The sequence below is a fragment of the Poecilia mexicana genome, unplaced genomic scaffold, assembly GCF_051168715.1.
Source record: "Poecilia mexicana isolate PSO_F unplaced genomic scaffold, ASM5116871v1 scaffold_5, whole genome shotgun sequence".
Taxonomy (NCBI): domain Eukaryota; kingdom Metazoa; phylum Chordata; class Actinopteri; order Cyprinodontiformes; family Poeciliidae; genus Poecilia; species Poecilia mexicana.
The window spans coordinates 24,813,676-24,839,112 of NW_028263374.1; the positions used below are offsets into that span (position 1 = coordinate 24,813,676).

At 37.0% G+C, this 25,437-nt stretch overlaps 1 protein-coding gene across 2 annotated transcripts; it reads left to right on the plus strand.

Annotated features, from left to right (window-relative positions):
* Positions 1-2,983: 2,983 nt before the first annotated feature.
* Positions 2,984-25,148, plus strand: ece1 (endothelin converting enzyme 1). Of its 2 annotated transcripts, XM_015007336.2 has the most exons (19): positions 2,984-3,126; positions 11,667-11,753; positions 13,194-13,332; positions 14,447-14,659; positions 15,483-15,607; positions 15,722-15,868; positions 16,241-16,306; positions 16,545-16,733; positions 16,854-16,996; positions 17,153-17,267; positions 19,120-19,230; positions 19,322-19,420; positions 19,569-19,646; positions 19,760-19,863; positions 20,175-20,285; positions 20,702-20,769; positions 20,873-21,063; positions 21,606-21,701; positions 23,432-25,148. In XM_015007336.2, the coding sequence occupies exons 2-19, from the start codon at positions 11,667-11,669 to the stop codon at positions 23,606-23,608; spliced, it is 2,259 nt and encodes a 752-aa protein (XP_014862822.2). In that variant the 5' UTR covers positions 2,984-3,126; the 3' UTR covers positions 23,609-25,148. The 2 variants fall into 2 exon arrangements, with proteins under 2 accessions (XP_014862822.2, XP_014862821.2); XM_015007335.2 differs by lacking the exon at positions 2,984-3,126 and having other exon boundaries at positions 11,156-11,753.
* The last annotated feature ends 289 nt before the right edge of the window (positions 25,149-25,437 follow it).

Genomic DNA, 25,437 nt, shown 5'->3' on the forward strand with positions numbered 1-25,437 from the left:
TACCTGAATCTTCGCTTCATAAAGGATGCAAAAGGCATAGCTATTTGCATGTTTTTTAACCTATCAGTTCCCATTTTAAAATAATTCAACGCTATATCTGTTTGAACAACCTCCTGTCAAGCTGTTGTGTAATTAGCCCACTTGTGTCTTTGTAAATCCAGTGGGGTAAAGTGGGTTTTTTTTTTCTACTGTAGCCTGTCAGTACATTTCGATTAATGTTAAACCCCACTTATCTGATGTTCACACAGTGCATTTAATGGACTGTTGAACCTGCGTATCAATATTTTCAGAGTAAAAGCATGCCCTGAGCGGCCAGTCAAGAGCTTTCATCACAGCTTGTGTTTTTCTACCAACCTCATTGGTTTCCTCTTCTGAGAATTTAGCCCAGTGTTATTTTGAGTTAATCCTATTTTTGCTTCTCACTAGTAAAGAAATATAGTTTATTGCTATTTATAGCATACAAGTGTACAGTGGTGTGCTGTAGTATACATCATATAACATGTACATTACAGTGTAACAGTGTAACGTACATGTTACACCAATTGGACCAATTGGACTGATTTTTAGTGTCATTTATCTTTGTTTAATATAGAGCTCAGGGAGAGTGCTGGAAACATTCTAAAGAAAAAAAATGAGTATTGCGAGGAAAAGGATGGTTAATTACACTGGTGAGATATTGCCATATTTCACCATAATATCGCCATTTATTTTTGTTTGTTCATTTCATTTCTTTTGTCATAAAGAGTGCTTTATTTTTGTAATAATATTCAGTATTTACACATGCAAATTGTTGAGGATTTTGACCTCTGCTGGATTTTCTTAACTGACCACTACAACCATTAAGAGTACAACAGACATTCAAAAACTATAGAAACACACTAGCAGCTAAGAAAAGCTGTCAAAAGTGATAATTAACATCCACCTATTCATGTCACTTGATGACTGTGATACTGGTCTCAACAGTAAATAGAAAACAGATCAACTGATGTATGTCAAAAAGAAGAAAATAAACGGAACAAGCCTTCAAAAGATAAGGAAGCACTTCAAAATAAAAGCATAGACATGAGACATTGAAGTACTTGAATAACAGACGCCCCAACATTTACTTGTAAATGTGTAAACTCAGAGATTCTTCAAGTCTCTTTCATGTCATCCTGAAGTCCAGGAAGCTCGATGAGTCGAGCAACTGGTCTCATGTAGACTTTGTCTTTGACCTTGACTACTGCTGATTTGACACATCCATCTGAACTAATAACAGTCTTAACAATTCTCCCAAAGGGCCACTGAGCTCTCAAAAGTGATGGGTCAATGATTAGCACGACAGAGTCCACAGTGATGTTCTTCAATGATGTTTGCCACTTTTGACGGGTCTGGAGGTTCGGCAAGTAGTTCTTTGTAATTTGGAGCCAATACTGATCCACTAGTGCCTGACAGTGTTGCCATGGATGTCGCCCTATACTTGCTGGTGCATAGGTCACTTGAGGCAGAGTGGCATCCTGCTGCCCCATCAAGAGGATGTTTGGAGTGATGGGGTCCAAATCGGCTACATCAGCTGACACATAGCCTAGTGGCTTTGAATTTAAGATTCCCTCTACTTCCCCTCTGCTGTGGGGAGAACTCAGTGGGTTGAATTTAAAGTCAATCTGGTATTCTGTCAGTTGTGAGGTTTGTAGGCAAGGATGTACTCCTCTAGATGCTTGGGTGTACGGTGCTGCCTTGCATGTCGCTCTCATACATCAGTATGAGGGTGGGTTGCTGTATTTTCCTCTGATGATATTCTGTAGCAGTCAATAAATCCGGCTCAAAGGACCATTTGTTGAGGATTTTGACCTCTGTTGCTGTATTTTCTTGACTGGCCACTACAGGGCTTCGGTCAGAAAGCACGCAGGTGTTTAAATAGGTTTACTGAAGAATCATGTCAACGGTGCAAATAAATTGAGGCAGTTTCTGAAAACACAGAAATAATAAATAAAAGTTCCGAATTACTATTGTGATAATATAAATTTCCTTTGTAAAGTGCTGTTTAAATTTGAAGGATGCAGAATAGTACCTGGAATCAATCTACCTCTAACTGCCCAAATCTCAAGACAGTTAAAAATATAGTTTCAATACTAAATCACAACCATTAAGAGTAAAACAGACATTCAAAAATTACAGAAACACAATAGTAACCAAGAAACGCTATCAGAAGTGATAATTAACGTCCACCTATTCATGTCACATGACTAATACCACTACTTACATCACCAATAACAGCAACACTGGTCTCAACTGTAAATAGAAAACAGATCAACTGATGAACGTCAAGAAGAAAATTAACGGAACAAACCTAAACCTCTTTCAGAATAAAAGGAAGCACTTCAAAATAATAGCATAGACACGAGACTTTGAAGTACTTGAAGAATTAATAACACAAATGTTTTATTCCAATATGGTTGTTTATTTACATTTAAAAATTATTTATGATCTAACCTTTTTTATCATTTTATTTTCTTATGATTAATAAAGTTTGGGGTTTTAGAATTTTTGTTGGTGTTGTTTTGTCTGTTTTTGTTTGTTTGTTTTGCTTTCCATGGTGAACAACAGGTTGCATCCCCAGGTGTCAGTTTGCAATATTTATCATTTTTATTATTTACATTAATATTAACAATTATTTCGCCAGAAAAAAAAATACCACTGAGGTTAAAAATTATTTTACAAGAAAATTCTGGCCAAGACTGGGAGCAGCATCCAGAATTTACGGAACAGTCAAAGAAAACAGAACAAGTTAACACCGTCATAAATAAATCAATAATATATTCCTCAAACTGCTTGCTTAACTCTGTGTCGAAAAGAAAGCTGTTATCAAAAACTTGAGCTTCCTGCAATGACTAGCTGCACTGCATGCCTGTACACTACAGTTCAGCATGACGTCGCCATTTCACCGCCTGAGTTAGGTAGTGACGTCCACTGCGTCACGATTTCCTGGAAATAGCGGTGTGAGCGAAGCGAGTCCTCAGCGGGATGGGAACCATCTTGACAGAGAAGCGCGGTGTCTTTGGTTGTTGCAGCTGAAACTCACTCACTGTCCTGCTGGTCAGAGTACTACGGAGTCACGGCTGTGGCGGCGGACAGAGTCACAGCAGGGTAAGACCGTGTCCTCTGGTTGTAGTTAATCTTTATGGGCGTAATCAACTCTTGATTTTAAACTGATGGGAGTTTTATGACATGTGCATGATGCGATTTGGCCACAGAACTGTACGACGTGCTGTGGAGAAGATGTTGAAATCGTTTTTAAAGAAAGTTTGGGGAGTTTGTTTATAAGCTGTATGGAAAATTGAATGCAGATTGTTGCCATTATGTTCAAAATATATTTTTTAATTTCTCCTATAATCCTATAATCTAATGACTTTATAAATATTATGTTGTTCCTATATTGATCTTACGTCTAGCATTTGCAATGATTTTATATGGATTTTCAATTCTCCTATGACAATAGCTCCCATTTGTCAGCTTTAAGCCTTAAGTCATGCGGTCACATATTCCCAGAGGTATGTTAAGTGACTCATACAGCCAGCATCATATTTACACATCGACCACTTAGTGGCCTCGGTCATTGCCAGTGACCCATTTAGTGACACTTTATCTCCAGTCAAGCGGCTGCAACCAAAACATAATTTCAGCCAAAATATGTGTAGCCACAACACAGCTACACGTGTTTGTTTTATTCTATCTTATTGTGGCCAAGCTGGATAGATAATGTTTACACTGACAGCCAACATGATCTAATGTGGCAACAGAAAAGATATCACAAATCATAAATGTCCTAAAGATACTCTAATTTTCCATATAAACTGTCAGTAGAAGGTTTAGTATTTTAAGTAACAGTATATTTATATTCTGTAAACAAACCACCCCAGAATATACAATGTTTTCCTGGAAAACTAAACACAAAAAGGAACAAATATGCAAACAGCTACTTAAAACTCAGTCTTCAAAGATCCTGTGAGTCAGTTTCTTGAGAAAATATAGATTGCATCAGTTTGGTTAAGTTGCGCCAGGACATGTCCTCCCACATTGTGTCACTGCTAGTTCTGCTTTGCAATCTTTTTTTCCTAATTTATTGCTCCAATATGTCAAACCTGAAGGTTAAAGCTATAAACCATTGTCCAGATGTACGACCTGAAAGGATGTATGCGCAGAAGATATTTGATCAGTATTTGCAGAGACTCCTGCTTGGGTGATTTACTAGTTTATTAACATTACATAACCTTGGTCCTGCTTTTCTCAAGGGATCTTGATTTACTCTTTGGTTATTCATTACCTAGGTGTGATTGGGAGTGTGCTGCAGCCTGCCACAACAACTGCTAGAACAAGTAATCTCCTATTATCTGGCTGTGCCTGTGGAAGCTTCCCTGTGCCTTTCCTTTAATCCGCACCTTATGTTGATAAAAATCTTGCCAGCAGGGTATTTATATTTAGGCAACAGCTTTTAATAGTATTAATGTGTGTAGTATGCAAATTCAATGTTTTTACATTTGTTTAGCATGAATCTCCGACTGCTTAAAGTTGATACACGGCATGATGGTGAAATGAGACATGGCTGGCTGATATTTGATCCTTGTACATACGTCAGAGCACCTGAAATGTATACAGAATTGTGACTCAGAGTCTTCTGATGGCCAGGAATCTGAAGAATTTTAACGCTGCTACCTAGATATTATAAACCAGTTGAGAGAAAATGCAAGCTCTTTATTTTCTCAATGCGGCCATGCTAATGAATCACTAAAAATAAAATCCAAAGTGTTATGATTCTGTTAAAGTCTTTCAGCTTAGTCTAACAATCCCACTGTAAAGCAGTACAAAGCCGATTTCCTGGAAAAGTGGATTTTATTTTTCATTTAATGCTGTACTATCAGGATGTGGGCTTTTTTGTGTGTTTGTTTTCCAGAGGAAACATCTCGGCTCTGTGACAGTTTTGTCTTATCTGTGTCCTTCAGGCAGAAATGCAGGGAACACCGATGATAATGTTAAAGCTAAGAGGGTTTGCATTTATGAAGGTCAACTAGCACACCCTGTGAATGGAACAGGGTCAGATTTTGCATAGCTGTCTGGTTCCCTGCCATCTGTCAGGGAACCAGACAGTATTTTATGCAAACTTACATGATACTTTTACTCCCAGATGGCAGGATGCGGAATTGGAGCAAACATAAGGGTCGACATGGTCATAATTTCCTGCAAAACTATTGATGCTCTTTGAACTTCTCCACATGTTGTTTCAACCTCAAAGTCAAATATATTTGATTGGGATTTCATTTGGTAGACCAACACAAAATAAGACATATATGTGAATTAGAAACATAAAGAACATATTTTACTAATAAAATCCCTAAGTCAGTATGTTGTTGAAACATTTAACCATTTCCTCCTCATATAGTGTTTTGTAAATATATTTTTTCTTTGACCTTTCTTCTCCATCCTTGGCCTGCCTCTTTTTGAGGAAGATCGTGTCTTCGTCAGTTTGTTGCTCTGCATTAATCTTTCAATCTTTGGATAATGGTTGGAACAGCGCTCAGTGAAATGTGCGAAACTGAATATTTCCTTTCGTAATACTGCTTTGTACTGAGATTAAATGACATACATGTGGACTCCATTTACTACATACTAAATTTAGTTGCTCTGAAGTTTAGTTGGCGGTATCTGAAAAAATAGGCAAAATGCAAGTGCACCCCACACTTTTGAGGTTTTTTTTTTTAAAGAGAAAAAAGTATTTCTTTCCTTTCACTTCACATATTTCAATATTTTATTTTTCTTAAAAGCCTGAGTATTTTTTTATTTTGTAGGGCATATTACATTGGATATATTACTGATACTAAGCTATTACTGATACTACTGATTTCTAAGCTGTTTGTTCTTCCTGAAGACAGTTTTAACCTCACGTTTTACATAGAACAGGAAGTGGGAGCTTTTCTAATGTAGCTGTGGTTTCTCAGTGAGGTTATGACTGTGCTGGTCAGAGGTGATTGCAGAAGTTTCAACAGAAGTGTGTTCCTTTACTGTTGTCAAGTATGCTGCCCAGCAGTCCCAGGTTTGCACTTGTTTGTGGTGGTTTTCTGATTACTTATCATATGTAGCCTGAAACTATATCTAGATCTTGCATCCAGCAACTCAAGATGGCAAAATGAACTACAGAGTTTGTAGTTCATGGCATGTACAGCCAGAAATCACAATCTCACTTGTTTTGCACTTTTTTGTTCTTGTTTTCCTCAAAAATTAGTTGTGAAAGGGTGTCCACTGCAGCACATGCAGCACTCCGTCTCAAACACACAAAAGTTATTCTTGGAGGAATGCTCTAACGCTGCATATAATAGTCTGGTTCGCAGGATCAGTGACGAATTACTGACGCATGTTTGAGGTTTACTGCCTCACTAAAGGGTTGTGGCCTTGTGTATTAGCAGCTTTTTCTATGGGAAGACATAGTGGGACACTTTGGGGGATTTGCTACAAACCTCCTAGAAGTGACTTTAACCACAGAATTTGTGTTTTGGGACCTAAGTGTCTTGGACCTACTTCTTAGTTCTTTTCCATGGGAATTACAAGGTAGGTGTTGAGAGGCGTTTTACGATTCAACACCACAGCCACATTAGGAAGAGCGTAGGTTTTCATGATTTTAGGTTATTTAGAAATGCGTACAGCATTGGTTGCAGTTATTGGTGAAGATGTGTGAAAAATATATTTGATCTCATTAGCATAATCTCTCTCTCTCTCTCTCTCTCTCTCTCTATAATTTAGAACAAAAACAATTTTCATATGAACAATTTCACATTAGAAAATAGTTTGTCACTTTTCAGTAAAATGTTCTGAAATATTTGGTCGAAACAACATCAAAATTGTTTGTCAGATTTGAAAAAAAATAATACTTTCCTCAGTGGTAATCACAATCCTAAGATTAAAGTCAAACATAAAACTCGGAGACTGAGCTGAAAAGATAAGTTCAGCTCAGTCTCAGTCTGAATCAGTTCAGCCTATGCTGAACTGATTCAGTGTGGTAACATGTTCCTGCGCTTCATGCAAAGATGCAAAGATGCATGACTGTATGTTCCAACTTTGTAACTCACACTTCTCCCTCACATGAGAAGAGTGAGGGATGTCCTATTAGCAAAAGGGGATTGCACCAACAGATTTTCCCCACTGAATAATTGTTCTCAATTAAAGGTTCGGTTTTTCAGTGTGAGGTTAAGCTACTAAAATAAACAATGCATTTATCGTAAGCATCTTTCTGCGGAGTGCCAATGAATGTTCCCAGTGTTGTACATTTGTAGAAACTGAGCTAATGCTTCTTGTATCAACTGGTAATGACATGTTTCCTCAAAAGAGGCTGATATTGGTCACCATATAACACGAACAGGGAATGGGAAGTTGTGTTTTCACTAAGAACTGATTCAGCCTACGGCTTTCAGTCTGTGTGGTAACATGTTCCTGCGCTTCAGCAGACTTCAATTCCAGGAAAGTGTTCAAAAACAGCGAATGTGAGCTAAGGAATGTGTGTGTGACAACAGCAGGGTCTATGCCAGTTTTCTACGTTGATCGGCACACAGATCTAGCACAGAGCGGATGATTAAGTCACAGATGTTTTAGGGGAATGTCATATTTTTTCAGCCAAAAAAAAAAAAAAAGAAAGAAAAATAGTTCTGACTGTTCAGCAAGCACTCTTTGTTTAGTTTCAGTGCACCTCTGTAAACCCTCAGTAAATTATAGGGTAAACGTTGATGGAGCAAAGGAGGAATGCGAGACAAAAGAAAGAAATCAGATAATTGTGTTGCCATTACACCTTTCCATGCACGTGAGTGGTAACATAGAACCCTTGTGTAATTGAAAAATGTCAGACAGTTATAGTAGTTCCCTTCTTTTCACCGTCCTCCCTCCATCCTTATCTCGCTCCATTTCTCAACACATTTCAGTCCTCTGCCCTTTCACAACTTCATTGTTTTACTTTGTTGATCAGCTCTGAGGCTTTTAAAAGACATAATAAACCCACCAGTACGGGGAGAGTTTGAATATGAAAGGAATTTTCTTATTATCCCTTAAGTATTTATAGGAGGCAAACAGTAATCTCTTACTGTCTGTACAACTGGGGTTGTTTAGGAACATCTTGTGTAACAGAAACAAGCTTTAACTGGAATCTGTGCTCCATGTTTGACTTGAATTGTTTAAGATGTGGGAATACCATTCTTCTTCAATGGCATGTTTATATGCAGCAAGTTATAAGTAAGCTAAAACAAGCATTCAAGAATAGATTACAGTTCAGTTGTGTTTATAAAAAAAAGATCTAATCTGTTTTATTTAAGAATTCATGGTCTGTAGTTGGTTTGTTTTGTATTTAATGGATTAAGCTGGACAGATAAAAACCAGAGCCTGAGGGTTTATGTAGTGCTCCACATCTGATGTTGAGCAGGTTCACATTCAGACAAATTTCTCAGGCCCATCTATGTTCTGTTTTGCTTTGCCATCTGTCCTAGAATGAGTTGTTTTTCTGTGACGCTGCCTGGAGATTAGTCACCGTTTTTACAACACTGTTAAACTTACTGAAGTCTCTTCATTGTCTCACATAAGTTACAGACACATTTCAGTTAAATTAATTGCTGAAAATGTAATTGATATCAGTAATTTCATTAAGGAACACTCAAAGCTAGACCCATGTTGCATAATGGTGTATATTTAATACTTTTAATAATAAGTTGTTTTTTGTCTGCTTTTGGTTTACAGCTAGCCTGGTGAACATTAGCCCTTTGTTTCGTACAGAGGGTCTGGGCCCCCCGCTATTGAGAAATGACTTCTTGCTGGAGGCGTAAACTTTGCTGAAGTTCCCCACTGCAAAAAGAGAAGTGCTGGGCTGGATGACATCTCTGCCAGCGATAAAATGTCTTAGGCATTCCTCTTGTTCCAACTTTAATTGCTTAATATTTGGATTTGTGGACAACATGAATGGCTTCACTTACATCCTCTGCTGCCATTGAAAAACTGCATTCAGACTACAATTCTGAAACAGCACATAAAATCAAAGCTTTTGTTCACTACGTCTCGTTCTGTTCCCAACTTCCCTGATTGGCCAGGTTGAAATTCTACCAGAGAAATCCAGCTCAATGGGAGAAATCCCAGACTGAACACTGAGGGTACATGAGAATTAAGCAGAATTGCATAGGAAGGCAATGGCCAGGCTAGCTTACATTTAATGAAAACTTGATTTCCAATGTTTCTCAGAACATTTTAATATTACCTAAGTTCAATAACAGAAATATTTTTTCACAGAGAATGCGGACCTACTAAAAAATATGTCTGTATTCTGTACTGTGTTTCCTCTTAATGCTTAGGACCTCTTTTGCATTATTTACTGTATCAATTCAGCATGGCATGCAGCCAATAAGCGTTTGGCTCTGATGAGGTCTTATGAGGCCCCAGTTGCTTTAACAGTGACCTTCTGCTCTTTGGGATCAGTGGGCCTGATATCCTTTTAACTTGCTCTTCACGATACTTTCATTTATTTATTTACCTTATTTATTTAAGGTTCACTTCCTGCATAATAATTCACAGTTAAGCCATGAACATTAAGCAAGTCTTGATATTTTTGCTGCGTGGTGCCAAGGCCTGCTGAAAAATGAAATCAACATGTCCAAAAAGTTTGTCAGCAGATTAGAGCATGAAGTCCACTGAAATGATTTGGCCGGCTGCATGGACTTTGAACAAACAGCAGCAGATGAAATGGCTTCATAGGTTTTAACTAACTGTGTGAAAGTCACACTAGACTTCAACTAACTTGGTTTCTATGCCTGTCCACTGTTTCTTCAGACTCTGAAATGTCAATTTCCAAATTAAATTCATTGTTAACTTTCAGCTGAAAAGAGAACTTTGGACTACTGAGAAACAGTTCTGTCGCTGTCAGGTGACTTCTGACATTAACTCTGGTTCACGAGTGGCTTAACACAGGAACTGCAACAGTCATTGCTCATGACTTAGATATGTCTGTGTGTGCTAGCTTCTTAATCATCTGTATTCTTCATTAAGTTAATCAAAAACTCCTAAATGTGGTTATTCTTCCTGCCTGTGCACCTCTTTTCTACCAAGCTTTTTCTCTTCCCTTAACTCCAGCATTCTGAGAGCAGGCCTTTGTAGCCTTCTCTTATTTTCAAGAAGTTTTAATGACTACTTGTTGGACAACTGTCTAGTTGTCAATCTCTGTGATTGTGTTTGCTGCGAAATTACATCACGGTGTTGAAAATCGTTTTTAGCAGTCTTATACAAATTTCCCCAGAAACTGAATTTTGGCTGTAAATTCTAATCAACTCAGTTGGTGTAACCAACTACTGAATCCTATTTGTAAATGACACAATACAGAAAGAGGTTAGTGGGATGATGCCTCTTTTTAATCAACATGGAATGCCCGTTTAAACATGGAATGCAAGTTAATCCAAAGAGTCAACCTCAACATATAGTCAAACACTCTCAGACTCTTTGACTAAATATTGCTGTAAAAAACTTGTGTTCGTTTTTGCTCCACCATTATCAAAGTTCCTCTTAAGGAACATTAATAATTTACTTACAAGCACAAATTTGTCGGCCTAATCAGATAAACCTATAATTCCAGTAATTGCGCAAGTAGTAGTTCATATGTCAGAAGTTCATGAAGAGTGTTTCTGAGTCTGTTTGCATCTAGAGACAAACTAAACAGGAACAAAAATAATTTTTTTACACCAAGCTAAGCTTGAACAAACTCCAACAAGGACTTTCTCTGCAGTATGATAACTGAATTAATTGTGCCTCTTACATCTGGAAGGGACTCAGATTTTATGGGGTGAAAGAGGATGATAGTCAGGCAGTCAATAGGCCTGACTGATTTACATTCAAACAAGTTTCAAAAAGTATTCTCTCCACTAATTGTTTAATCACGTGTAAACTATTAGAACCTTTTGGTTAGTATTTGGTATTTTAAGGAGCATGCTGTTGTGCATCAGGTAACACAACAGACAACAGCAGCATGCAGTTGGAGGAGGATCTTTTGTTTCGATGCACCACCCCTGAGTGTATTTCGTCCTATAGAAACAGCACTGGGTGTGCTGTAGCGGTGAGATTCCCTCCCTAAACCTAAGTGAAACCACATTGAGGAATGTGCTCACACAAAGACACACATCGTCACACAATCACTTGCGCGCACTCTGTCTCAGTCATGTAAATCGCTCAAGTCAGACCTCCTTCCTGTTTTTCACTAGTTCCGTGTTTGCATAGAATGGGCTGAGGAGGAAGTCCAAGAAGAGAGAAAGAGAGGGAGAAAGAGAAGGAGCTTTTAGTAGGACTTTCAGGAAGATTTTAGGTGTTACGTCTGTCTTTGTGCCTAAAGCCATGGGGGCTGCTAGAGGTGTCGATAGGGAAGGTGCTTTCAAAGAAGCGGACTGACAGTTTTTCCTTTTCTTAAAAGAGGGTCTGCCTTTTGGATTAAATAGTTTCAACCTGAAAAACAGAGTTTTTCCTGAAGGATTTTAAAGGACCACCCTGGTCTAAAACCTCAAGAACTGAGGAACAATAGACATCAGAAATGAAAAACCCTCTCCCTCACATCTCTCACCTGGGAAAGATAGGGGCTTGAATGGAACATGGAAGCACTGAGAGAATCATTTCTTCATTTGACTTTTCAGATGTCAACCTATAAGAGAGCAACGTTAGATGAGGAGGACCTGGTGGACTCTACCAGTGACGATGTCTACGCACCATCACCCTTGCAGGTAAAAGCCCAAAACTGCTTTAGATCAAAATCAGTAATTATTTTCACTGCTCCATTGTCAGTCCCTTTTAACCCTTCGTACTCCAGGAAACAGTATATTTTCAAGTAAATACTTTAACAAAAGACTTACAAAATGTACATAATTGACTACACTACTTTGCATGAATCAAATTAAATATTACTAGATATGCATCAAAAGCACATCTCTAACTTCTATCTGAATTTTTCCAACAAAGTGTCTCAAGAAACATACTTGTTGATGTGTTTACTGACTTGTAAACAGAAGTTGTGAATAAATAATAAATGATTAAAAAGTTTAACCAGAGTTCCGACTTTATTCTGACAGAGAATCTGTGGAGGAAGCGAAAGATTAGGGTGATGACAAGTATGTGTTCCAACTGTATAGACTTGTAGCTCATCACCAAAAATAAATTGTCTGAGTGCCAGTGGAAACATGCAAAAACCAAGTCAGCCATTTTAGGAAAGGTTTGATTCATGTAATTCCAATAAAGATTTTCTCAAATAAATATTGAGAAGATCATAAGTATTTTTTTATCATGTCATTTTTAAAAAATAAAATGACAGTAAAAATGTTTTTTGTGTATCTGAAATTGATTCTTCTTTGTATTATTTTAAAAGTCTGTCATATTTCCTATTGGAAACAGATTTACTGGTTGCCATAAAATGCAAATCATCATTTTTGCTTGACTCATTTCTTTTTATTGTACATTTAGGTCTAGTAAATAATTGAATTCCTAAATTTACAGTTTTGTAGAAGATCATTTTGTTATTTCTCTAGTCTCTTGATTGTTTTAGAGTCAACCAGAAATTTATCTGTGGAGCTTAATTATTGTTTTTGATTCAAATCCAATTCTTCCTTGTTGTTTTAGATTAGTTAGCTTAAATTTTTTACTGACTGTGAAAAGCTGCAGATTGAACATGCTTCCACAGCGAGACTTTCCTAATTAGACTCAAACCAAATTGTATTTATGTAGCACATTTAACACATCACAAAATGCTTCACAAACACAGCATAAAAAATTAAACATGATTAAGAGAATATATGATTCGAAGTGTAAAAAGCAAGTTGAATGATACAGACAATGAAATAGATGCAATAATATTTTTCAAAAAATATGTCTGTCTGTGTCTGTCTGCACATGTTTGACCATGTTAAATGTCAATAGAAACAATTAAAAGGATGTGTAACCTTTTCTTTTACCAACTTTTGAGAATGCTTCATAGAGAAAGCATTGTGCTCTGAAATCAAACCAGTCATCCAATCTCTCAGAAATCTTTAGCAGTTAATTCATCAAGGTAAAAATAACCAGTGTGTATTTTAAAGCTTAAAGTCTTTGTGATTTAACCCTGCAAATACCTTTCTGGTGATACCTCGAATAGTTCAGTTACGTACTTTATGTGTGTGTGTTTCTGTGCACAGGTGAACTTTTTGCCAGGCCAGAACAGCATGTGTTGGGTGGACAAGACACAAAAAGAGAAGAGGCTGCTGTTTTTAGTGTGTCTCCTGTCAGTCGCCATGTTCATATCATTCATCTCTGCTGGAGTCTTTTATAATCAAGGTGAGCTTAAGGCTTTTTGTACCCTGAAAGGCATCAACTGCAAACACACATCCAGATTCATTGGAATGTTTTTGCTCAATTAATGCAGATTAATATTCTTAAAATAGTGCACATACAGTCATGGGTAAATAGTTTTTCAAATTTTTGTTATTTAACAGCCCAAGAACAGAATCTGATTAGTTTAGCATACATACCAGAAAGAATAAGAATCATAATAAAAAAAAACATATTTGAACCAAAAATAACTTAGAATTTTGTTTGCAGGTTCACTTGTTCAGGCAAAAGTATTTTTATTTTTGGCTTCATGCACATCATGTGCATAATTTGCACAGTACTTTCTCATTCATTTTTCCTTTTGCTGGGGCCACACCTTAGCACTGAGCTGCTTGAAAACAACCCGAAATCTCTCCCTTGAGCCTGTTTATAATGGAAAAGATCTTTTCGACTGGCTGCTTCTCATCAGTGTTTGTTTCCTCAATTTTATCATGGGAAACAGAATGCCACTTCCTCCTATTCAGGAGTGCATGTTGGATCACACTTTGAAATAATAAAAGGAACAAGGATGAAATGTCTTCTGGGAAAGCCTAACTTCATCACTACTCATAATTTTGCATCAGTCTCTGTCTCGTTCCTTATATGGCTGGTTGATGGTTAAGGTTTCAGTCTAGGCCAACTGTTATAAACGGAGCTGTTCATGTACTGAGTAATAACGCATACTTTTTCTTCTCTAAACAGTTTTTGTGGGTACACAAAAGCAATTAACACACCTTAACACTGATCTTCAAAGTGCTTCCTTTTTTAAATGAATCTGTTGATCATTTATTTTCTTTTTCTTCAATTATACAGTAAAGAGTTAGAGATAGTTTAGATGATGCATTTCCCTTGTCAGTTCTCAGCTGACTGTTTATAAAAGACTTTTCTTGGGACAAGTATTCCCTCCAGGTTGTATTCTTTGGCTTAAAAAATGATAGCTTCCAGATGCTCTAAAAACCCTCATGCATATTTGTCTTACCATGAAATATTTTCAAATTCTCTACTGTTTCCCACAAGCAGAAAGTGAAATATCTAAAATGTTAATCTTATTTTTTCTTTTGCAAATATCTTTCTGTTGCAGCTCATCCAGGCCTGTGTCTTTCAGAGCCATGCATTACTGTCGCCAGCTCTGTCATGGGAGCCCTGGACAGATCTGTGGACCCCTGCCATGACTTCTACAACTTTGCTTGTGGGGGCTGGGTGAAGAACAACCCTCTTCCAGAGGGGAAGTCCCGGTGGGGTCCTTTTAGCAACTTGTGGGAGCACAACATGCTTGTGATGAAACGTTTGTTAGGTAAGCGTATTCTGTTGGACCAAAACTTTGGAGCAAGATTTTGGAAGCAAACTTGGTGGCTTACATTATAATGTCTTTTCATTGGTTTCTTGTCCATTGTAGAATTCATTGTAAACTACTGACTGTAAGGGTCCTTCACGGTCAAACTCCTTTTTATATTACTGAATTGTTAAAGCGACACACCACAACATGAGGCCTCAAACCAAAATCTACTTGTATTCCCAAGGATCCTGTATAAAACTCCAGGGGACTGCTCTTTTCAGACTGTTGGAATGAGATTCCTTTGTTTTGCATAATCATAATTTAAAATCAACTAAAGATATTCTGCGAATACTCTGCCGCCTTTGGCTTTTAGTCTTGATTTAAGAATCGAAAACAAGTCCTGACCAGTCAACCTTACAGATATGATGGTCAGAATCTGTGAGAGCAAACTATCAGGAGCACAAATTCAGTTGGAATAAATTATCCAACAACCAAGCTTTAGCATTTTTCAAACATTCTGTAGCATCAAAACTTCCTCAATTTACTGTGGTTTAAAGGTTACAAAAAGTTTAATGTCATTAGCATAGAAGTATTAGGTCACACGAGTAAGCCATTGTAAAAGATGAAGAAACACAAAAAAAGCATTGATAAAATAAAAATGAGAGTAGAGTCGTGTGGAGCTCCATGCTAAAGAGTAACCAAAGATGTTTTAAAGTTCAGTTTTTCAACAGAAATTATTCCAAATGATAATTAAACTATCTTTACCCAAAGTAAGATAAAGCCATTTTCTTTTTTCTTTTTTTCTTACTGGCCTCATTTATCTTGTTGTATACTTGGGCAGAAAACACAACTATGAAAGGATTGAGTAAGGCTGAGGAAAAAACCCAGCGATACTTTCAGGCCTGCATGAATGAGTCAAAGATCGAAGAATTAGGAGCAAAGCCTCTGCAGGAGCTAATCAGCAAGGTATGCTTCTTTTACGAGTACTTACACATCAAACAAATGTACAGTTCCTGTTGTTGATTATTGCTTCCAGCTCTTTGCGTCACAGTGTGTCTACTTAATGCCTGTCGGTTTCAGATAGGAGGGTGGGCTCTGACTGAACCCTGGGACAAGGACAACTTCCAAGAAGTTCTCCGAACTGTCTCTGCCAGCTTGAGGACCTCCCCTTTCTTCACTGTGTTTGTTAGCACAGACTCCAAAAACTCTAACAGCAATGTAATCCAGGTATACATTCTTTACCTAATGCATTTATTTATTGAAGCTATATATTGATATGTGAGGAATGCCTTTTTTAGCAACATTTTAAATGATATCCCATCTGTTCTACAGCCAAACAAAAGCAGCTTTTGTTGGCTTCTCTAAAGCGTACGATTTTATGTATGACATTCTCGTGATATTCCTCACGCTATTGCTTGGACATGTGTTTATCTGTTTATCCTGAAAGATGAGATTAACCAGTTCTAAAGAGACGATCGGTTGCAAGCCGTTGCTCTTAAACAGTCATGCTTATAGCGGAGGAATGAAAACAATATGTTCTCTCTGAGTGTTGAAATCGAAGAAGAGCAGAGATTCATGGGATGTGTCTCTTAACTGTAGGTGGATCAGTCTAGCCTGGGACTGCCTTCAAGGGATTACTACCTCAACAAAACAGCCAATGAAAAGGTAATATTGGGTAATTATGCACAGTAGAATTCAGGTGTTTACAGTTTTAATCTCAAGTATGCAAATTTGATGTTATAATAAATATTTAAATTTTCTTAAAGTGCGTCATAAAGTGTGTCCTAATATTAGAATGCACGTCAATACCTAAAATGGCTCTTCTAGTTGATTTGAATGACACATGCACGTTGTTCCCTTCTACTACTGCTTTTTTATTGTGCTTCTCATGTGGTTTTTGCAGTATCTCACAGCATACCTCAACTTCCTGGTGGAGTTAGGAGTTCTCCTGGGCGGCTCGGAAGAGACGTCAAAGACGCTCATGAAAGAAATTGTGGACTTTGAAACCACCCTGGCTAACATCACAGTGCCTCTGGAGGAGAGACGGGATGAGGAGCTCATTTACCATAAAGTACAGGCGAAGGACCTGAAAGTGAGTGATGGCATTGGCTAAGACAAGAATGAAACTCAAGTCTTTTTCATGTGAGTCTGCAGGGAAATGGCAGGCATTGTGTTCAGAGCTCTATAGACCTTCATTCATGTCCTGTTGCAGGATCTGGCTCCTGTGATCGACTGGATGCCTTATCTGACAGAAGTGTTCACACCTGTGACACTTAATGAGTCAGAGCCTGTTGTTGTCTATGCCAAAGAATACCTCCAGAAAGTTTCTGAGCTCATATCAAAGACAAATAAAAGGTAAAATTGTAGGTCACTTTATTGCTTTAATGCACTAGTAACTCTGACTGCATGCTTTGCTCTTTAAATTATATATGCAAAGGCAAAAGTCTCCCACAAGGGGCATAGTGTTTAAGGGAGAGCAAAAGCAATGATGTGACATTTTCTTTTTTGCAGCCTACTCAATAACTACATGATAATGAAGGTGGTGAGAAAGATGGTTTCCGTCTTAGACCAAAGATTCCAGGATGCAGAGCAGCGCTTCCTTGAAGTCATGTATGGGACTAAAAAGGTAAAAAAATAGACATTTAGGCCTTCGAGATATTTTTTTAACTCAAACTCAGTGGTAAACTTGTTTATGTAAAATAAAAATAGTGATATTATGCACATTTGATCTGGCAGCTGATTTTTATCTTTATAAATTTGGAGCCATATTGTCACATGTTTATCGGAAAAAGAGAAGCTGTGAAGAGTTGTTAAGATACCCAATTGGCTGTTGGTTATTTTCCCTTTATAGTTCAGCGTACAGGGGTGGTGAAGTTGGTCCGCAAGGACATCTTTTCTTGGAACTGTCCTCTTGACCTTATGTACTTCCTTATTCATTTTTCCGTGTTTCATTTTTACTGAGCACAGATAATTGGGTGCAGTTGCCAAGAGAGAAGCAGAATTTACCCAATATTAAAACCAAACACTGATAGATGGTCAGTGTCACATCACTGACTGTAATTTCTGAAACTAATTTTCTCTGGTTTTCCTTGAAATCTCCTGTTTTGTTTTGTTTTTTTAGTTGTTTTTGTTTTAAACAAATTGATTAGTGATGCTCTGAATATCCCAAGATCTGTACCATAATTAAAGACCAATTTCAAGATTATGTGTAAAACAGTTTTTAAATATGTTTTTTTTTATTTGTCAAAAATTGTGACACATTTTTGACAAATAAAAATTAGTCAAAATTATAGGCATGCAGTCTTTGATTTAAATCAAAGCATACATTCTTTGATTTAAGACTGCATGCTTAAATCAAGCATGTAAAATTGGATTGTAAAATATCCAATTTTACTATTCAGTTTGTCACTTAACATCCCGATAAAGTACAATGAAGTTTGTGGTTACAATGTGACAAAAGGTGAACATTTACAAAATGTATGATTTTATCTGGCAAGTACCATGTGTAAATTTAAAGCAGAATATTCACTATTAATCTAACTAGACAATTGAAATGTAGGTCCATGCATTGAGTAACCCTTCAGTGAAATCTTGTCTGTAACGGTTTGACTGTCAAAAGCTCCTGTGACCCCAGCCCTTATCTTAGCCAGATCCTTTTCCTCCTGCTGTGCTTCTTGCAGAGTTCAAGCTGTAAAAACAAACCAACTCTATCTCTCTGTGTGTGTCTTTGTGTTTTTGCTTTGAGTGAGAGGGCAGCTGTGTCTCTTTTTCCATCCTGATCTGTGTGCTTAAGTAGATTTTTACGGCTTTGCTTGCTCAGAGTTCTCCTCACTTCCTCACTGTGACCTTGTTCATTTTTCCTACTTGAACATGCGGTGTCCTTGTCCTTCCTTTAACCCAATCATGTCTTTATCAAACAGGGACTGTATATCACTTGGTTACAAGCAATCTGGTAAAAAAAAAAAAAAAAAAACAGTTGTAGAATCTTTTTGTTAAATGCGCTTACATGTTTAAATTTTAATTGGCTAAACAAAAAATGCTTTTTCTAGATTGCTGAAGTTTCAAGGTTTTTTTTTCCATTTAGATTTGATATAGATGGCCAACAAGTGGACATGTGTAGGCTTCTGTTGTTGTTTACGTTGATATTATATCTAAGTGTTGCAGTTTTACTGGAGATAGCCCACCTTCTTGAAACATTGCACTTTGCTGCAGTTTCACCACTACTCTTCTTGTACAAACATGTAACCTACACCTGAATCCAAATCCACCAAGTGACATTAATCATATAGTCCTTCTCACTCATTCTACAAAATTTTAAAATATATTACTTATAAGGTTTCAAACCGGATTTACAAGCACAAAATACACTTCAGGAAGTGACCATAATTGAACATTTTCATTTTGTGTGAATATATGAAACATGTGAAGTGACGTAGAACAGTTCCAGTCCTTGACATGTTTTGTTGTTGTTTTTGTAGAGCTGTACTCCACGTTGGAAGCTGTGTGTCAGCGACACAGACAGTGCCTTGGGCTTCGCTCTCGGTGCCCTCTTCGTCAAGGACACTTTTGCAGAGGACAGCAAAGCCATTGTAAGCGTCTCATGCAGAAACGTCTTGCTGCTATGTGACATGATGGGGTTCTATATTTATTTTACTTATCTCTGTTTTGTCTGCGCTTCAGGCTGAAGAAATGGTTGCCGAAATTAAAGGGGCATTTGAGGATAGCTTGAAAGATGTGAACTGGATGGATTCAGATACAAAAAAAGCTGCAAAGGAAAAGGTAAAAGGAGGAGACTGATTATTTTCGGTCAATGAACCCTATCGCTAGGGGACTGTTGTTGCAAAACAGTTAAGTGGCAGTGAAATACAGCGCTGCCACCTGGTGTAAATAAGTGACTTTTACAGTTTTTTTCTGTTTTCTTTTATAGGCAGATGCTATTTACAACATGGTTGGATATCCAGAATTTATTATGAACGCTACAAAGCTGGACAAAGTGTTCAATGATGTAGGTTCTCTTCTCTAACAAGACATGCCATTTCTATGTACCACCTAATCCCATTTGACTGATTTAAAACAGTGAAATCCATTTTCCGTTCCCTGTCGTTGCTCTTTTTTTAGTTTATGGTGGTGTCAGATCTTTACTTCCAGAATGTCATGCAGTACTACAACTTCTCAGCCAGAGTGACTGCAGACCAGCTGAGGAAAGCACCCAACAGAAACCAGTGAGTTGTTCAATGTCGCCCATCTTCATTTAGAGGAGGAGCATGCTTTGATGAAAACACATTCCCATTGTACTGACTCAGCAAAATACTGCTGCCATCCACAAATGTTCCCAGGCAACCAGCTTCTCTCCACTGAACCGATCCTTGTATATAATTAGACTGTGTTGGGCGAGAGGTTAGTTTGCTGTTCTCATGCCCTCTGAACTGATCTGTAGTCCACCTGGCATGGAGGTTGAGCAAATCATTATTCTCAATTTGTTGTGACCTTGAACTGAGGAACTTCTTTCAGCTTTACGGCTCTTGTTTTGCAGGTGGAGCATGACCCCTCCGACTGTAAATGCTTATTATAACCCGACAAAGAATGAGATGGTTCTACCAGCTGGGATCCTTCAGGCTCCGTTCTATAGTCGATCGTGGCCCAAGTATGTCACTCTCTTTATGTCAAGTCCATCACGTTGTCCGTACTTTAGTTGTCCCACTATAGTACGGACAACATATAATGACGAAGTATTTAATTTTGGTACTCTTCAACTGTCAGTGATGGAATCTAAATCAAAAATCCAGAAAACTACACTGTATGATTTTTAAGCAATTCATTTCCATCTTATTCCACAATTATTAGAACAACCGATGATTATAATAGCTGTTTAATTGGAAGATTGTAACCTCTAATTTGAGTATTTATTCATTTCATAACTTTTTAAAAATAATGCAGACTCAACTTTGCTTCTTATCTTGCAAGCATGATGTCTTTCCCAAAATAAAACAGCTCTTTCTACTCATAAAACAGCACTGTGTTTTTTTAAACTCTGGGTGCAATTTATTTTATTTTTTACAGAGCTCTCAACTTTGGTGGAATTGGAGTTGTCATGGGCCATGAACTGACTCATGCGTTTGATGACCAAGGTTTGTAAATAAAAGGAAAATAACCATAAAGATATTTAATTTTTTTTATCAAAGTAATAATTGTAAAACAGGCATTGTTTAAAGATTCTGATTCATTTAAAAGGGAGGGAATATGACAAAGATGGAAATTTGCACCCCTGGTGGAAGAATTCGTCTGTGGAGGCCTTTAAGAGGCAGACCCAGTGCATGGTGGAGCAATACGGCAATTATAGCATCAACAAAGAGCCTCTGAATGGAAAACACACATTGGGAGAGAACATTGCTGACAACGGGGGATTAAAAGCTGCTTATAAGGTGGGATTTGATTTTAAAGACATTTTGTTGATATTCTTCAAAGAAATTAAAAGAAACTGTAACCATATGTGCTGATAAATGTGTTTCATTATTATAGCAACTTACAGTTCTCAGGTTACTTACTCACATGTGAACTGTAGAAATTTTGCGAGATTTTATGATGTATAAGGTCAGACAGCGATCATCCCTGCCGTGTTACTGTCGTGTGAAGGTTTGTTGATAGTCATCTTGATTTTTCTGTATTGGAAAAAGTACGCTGTTCCGTGTACAGCGAGGTCTGGAAAGGCAACAGGTGGTTATGAATGGCCTTGTCAGCTTCTGGTTACTTCCTCACATGAACACATTCTTTCCGTGTAATCAAAGGTCATATGCAATGAAGCAGATGAGAAGGTAACAGGGAACTGAAGCAACGACTGAGCAGGAACCAAAAACATTTCCTCTGCAACATCGGTCTAACTTAAAGCTAGTGTAAACATTGTACTTTCCTATGAGGAGGGAAAACTGATTCCATATGTGTAACATGATAATTTGTTGCTTTCAAGGCCTATGTGAACTGGATCAAAAAGAACGGTGAGGAAGCAACGCTGCCGGCTCTGGGAATGACGAATCATCAGCTGTTTTTTGTCGGATTTGCACAGGTTTGTATTTTCCACTAGATATTCTTCCCTCTGTAGATTGTACTGGCATTATGTTTTAAGGTTCAGCTTCTTTCTACTTTTAAAAGCCAAAATTATTTGCATGAAGTGACAAGTTTACGCAAATAGACTGTATCCTGTTAATCCTAATATGTAAAATATCCACAGCAGACTTTAGTGTTTATTTCAAGTTGAAAATATGTAACTATAGTTTTGTGCAAAAGTATTTGCTCCTTTTAGTTCTTTTGTTTTGTTTTCATCACACTTTCACGTTTTAGATCATCAAAAAATATTAGACAGAGATAACCTAAGTAAATACAGAAATCAGTTTTCAAATTAGGATTTCATTTTGAAGAGGATTAAGCCTTTTGTAACATTTACTCCTCTTAAATCATGGCTTAACTGTGTTCAGCCACATTTTTGGAAAACTAAATTCAGTTTCTGTTGTCACACCCAGGTCTGATTTTTGACTGAATTGTTGAATCAAGGATTCACTTAAAATAATTAACCTGACTGAAAGATCTCACCAACACACCCTGTCCCAGTTTAAAGAAATTAAAGAGTAAATCAAAACAAAGTTAACTAATTTCTTAGCTAACAAAGTTAGCCCACAACTGACAAAGCTAGAGTGCCAGTCTGGAGTGCCACACTTTTTAGTCGGGAAAGTCTGGCACTCCAAAAACTACAGTGAGAAACATTATCCAGAGTGATGAACCTTCCCAGGAGTAACTGCTTGCTAAAATTACTTCAAGTACACATCAGCAACTCATTCAGAAGGTCACAAAAGAACAAAAACAACACTTAAAGTTCTGCATTATTTTAATCACTTAATGCCATAAAATTTACACATAAAATTTACACGTTTCAGAAAACATACTAGCAGTCACACATTTTGATGGTTGTGTGATAGTCTGTGGTTGCTTCTTAAGGATCCAGACAAGTTGGTGTAATTGATCAAACTATGAGTTCTCCTCTCTTGCTGAAAAACTCGAATGAGAATGTCTGGCCATCAAGTCCTCCAACAACAACAAAAAAACTAAGTTAAAGTTTGGACTTGGCCACTCCAGAAAGATCTACAAGACCCCAAAACAAGCAAGCTTAAATGAGTGGGCCAAAATTTCTTCTGTGATGTCAGTTTTGCAAACACTTATTGGCAATTATTGTTGCCAAAAGTGACACTGGAAGTTGTTAGGTTAAGAGGGAAATTACTTTTTCACATAGAGCTAAGTTGGTTTAGAAATAAATTTAAAAGTGATCAAGCAGACTCCACCACACACCTTTCTAAGAGGATGATTCTGATTTAAGGATATGTGTGGTGGAGTTAAACACTTTTAAGCTAACTTTAAGCTCGACCTTCATTGGCTAATTTTAAGTTGTTATGTTACCAACTAGTATTTTTTAGCCCATTGATGTGTAAACACAAACACTCAGACATAAACATTTTGGATAAAAAGGTTCTCCTTTCACTGGTTGGAGCTCGTAGATTCACATTGCTGGCAAAGAACTAAAGGAACACATGGAAAAGATTTGTAGTTAAGACACTATAAAATAAACATACAAGTATCTTGGTAATAACTTTTAAATCACTTACCCCGAAAATGCCTCAAATATCTTAGAGATATTAAAAAATCCATTAAAGATATAGGAAACAGCTGTGATCATAGAGGCTGGCCATAAATTGGATAGATGGAAACAAAACAACAAAAAATATTTCTTTCTTTTTTGGATTTTAGGTATGGTGTGCTGTTAGGACACCCGAGAGTTCACATGAGGGTGTAATCACCGATCCTCACAGCCCATCAAGATTTCGAGTCATCGGTACCATCTCCAACTCACAGGAGTTCTCAAAGCACTTTGGCTGCAAAGCAGATGCTCCAATGAACCCGAAACATAAGTGTGAGCTTTGGTGACGCCTCGCTGCCTAGCACTGTCTTTCAACAAATGGTGAAGTGGACACAGAGAAAAGACCACAATGCCGACAATGCTGAAGTCTCTTTGGATGAAAATACAAGAACTACTAAAACCCTTCACACCGTCCCACTTAATGCTTGTCAGGACCCTTATCTGGACAACATGTGCCTGCTTCATGTGGAAGACAGCGATGTTTGCTGCTTCACCACAAGAACTATTAGTGTAGAAAATAGCTTTCCTCAGCTTAAATGTAGCAATAAATCTGTTTTCTACACTAGAATCCCATTACATAGTTAAAAAAGAACAGCGGGGATTGTTCAGATTATGCAAACTGCTTGTTTCACAAGTGACAAAGAAACAAAGTGATGTTTCTTTCTTTTTGTGTGTATACTATCTTAAACTATGCTTTGATCTGCTCTGGTTTATTTATAGTTTTATATATATATATATATATATATATTTTTTTTTTTAAAGCAACAACATGCAAGATTTATAACAATATAATTACTTAAAAGTTGTATGATTGTTTTTATTCTACTGCTTTGTCATTGAGCCGTTGCAATATTTCCAAAAACGTTATAAAACTGTTATTTAGAACATGAGCAATTTTTAAGCTATGATGTAACATACATTGTCTTATTTGTAAAAGTTTGTCACAAATTATTTTGTATAGTAAAATCAATCTTGAAAAAAATATTTGTGTCTCTAATTTCACATGTCATTTACCTACAGCTTCTCCTTAGCAAATGAGAATATCATTGAAAAGAAGAAAAATACTTCAGTATTTCAATTCAAACAGCATTCATTCATAACATTTATATAGAAATAATATATTTCAACTGTTTATATTTGTTCATTCTGATGGTGACTTGCAGCTAATGAATTCCTAAAATTCACTTTCTCAGACAAAGATATTTATAAGACTGATAATTTGATTTTTATAGGCTTTTCAGTAGGAATACTGTGGTATAACCAACATAACTATGGGAGAGACTTCTGATTTGGTAGTTTTCCACAAATATACCAATGACATCCTCCACAAGTTGGGTAAAACATCATTCCTATTGGAGCTGGCTGTTTACAGTGCTGTACCCAAGCATATTAATTGTGTGGAAGGAAAAGGTTTGGTAGAAAAAAGGTGTATAAGTAAGAGAACCAGAGCCCAAAGTCTGTGAAGAAAATCCAGGTTGAATCTGGTTATAGAGTAAAGAAGAGACTGACCAAAATATCTCAGGCTTTGGTTGACCAGCAAATTCTTGACCACATCACATACATTATCTGTATCTATGAGTTTTTGTCAAGAAGAAGATGAGACACAGACTGCTGTTAATGCAACCTGGGCTACTTAGACTTAGCAAACTGTTACGCCGCAGTAATTGATGGAGTAATTCACAAAAAGAACTCCTTGACTTTGACCTTGGTCAACATTTTTGTATTAAAATTTGTCCTTTTAACTTTATGCAATATAATTATCTGAGTAACTAAACTTGGGTTTCATTGGCTTGAAACCATAATAAACTACACTGAATGAAATAAAAACGGTAATTATTTTTCAAATACAAACAAGTTTTATGTTTACATTCGAATTTCCCAAATCAATTAGATGACATTTTAAATTATCGAGATAAACCTAGTTTATCTCCAATAGGAACTATTCTTATTTTGTAGACGTAAGTCTTGAACGTGAACGGTAGATGGCGCTGACAACACGTTCGTGTTAAATTGTAACTGACAAAGCGGCAGTATTTCAGTAGCTTGTGGCTATTTATTTATTCATCTATCTATTTATATATTATTTATGTATTTATGATTCATATAAACTTACAAA

Excerpts from the sequence above, each read along its gene's own strand:
- ece1 (XM_015007335.2), top strand. The coding sequence starts at position 11,625 with ATGGAAGCACTGAGAGAATCATTTCTTCATTTGACTTTTCAGATGTCA. Across the intron at positions 15,608-15,721 it reads TGCAGGAGCTAATCAGCAAG|ATAGGAGGGTGGGCTCTGAC; the intron begins GTATGCTTCTTT and ends TGTCGGTTTCAG. Across the intron at positions 15,869-16,240 it reads CTAACAGCAATGTAATCCAG|GTGGATCAGTCTAGCCTGGG; the intron begins GTATACATTCTT and ends TCTTAACTGTAG.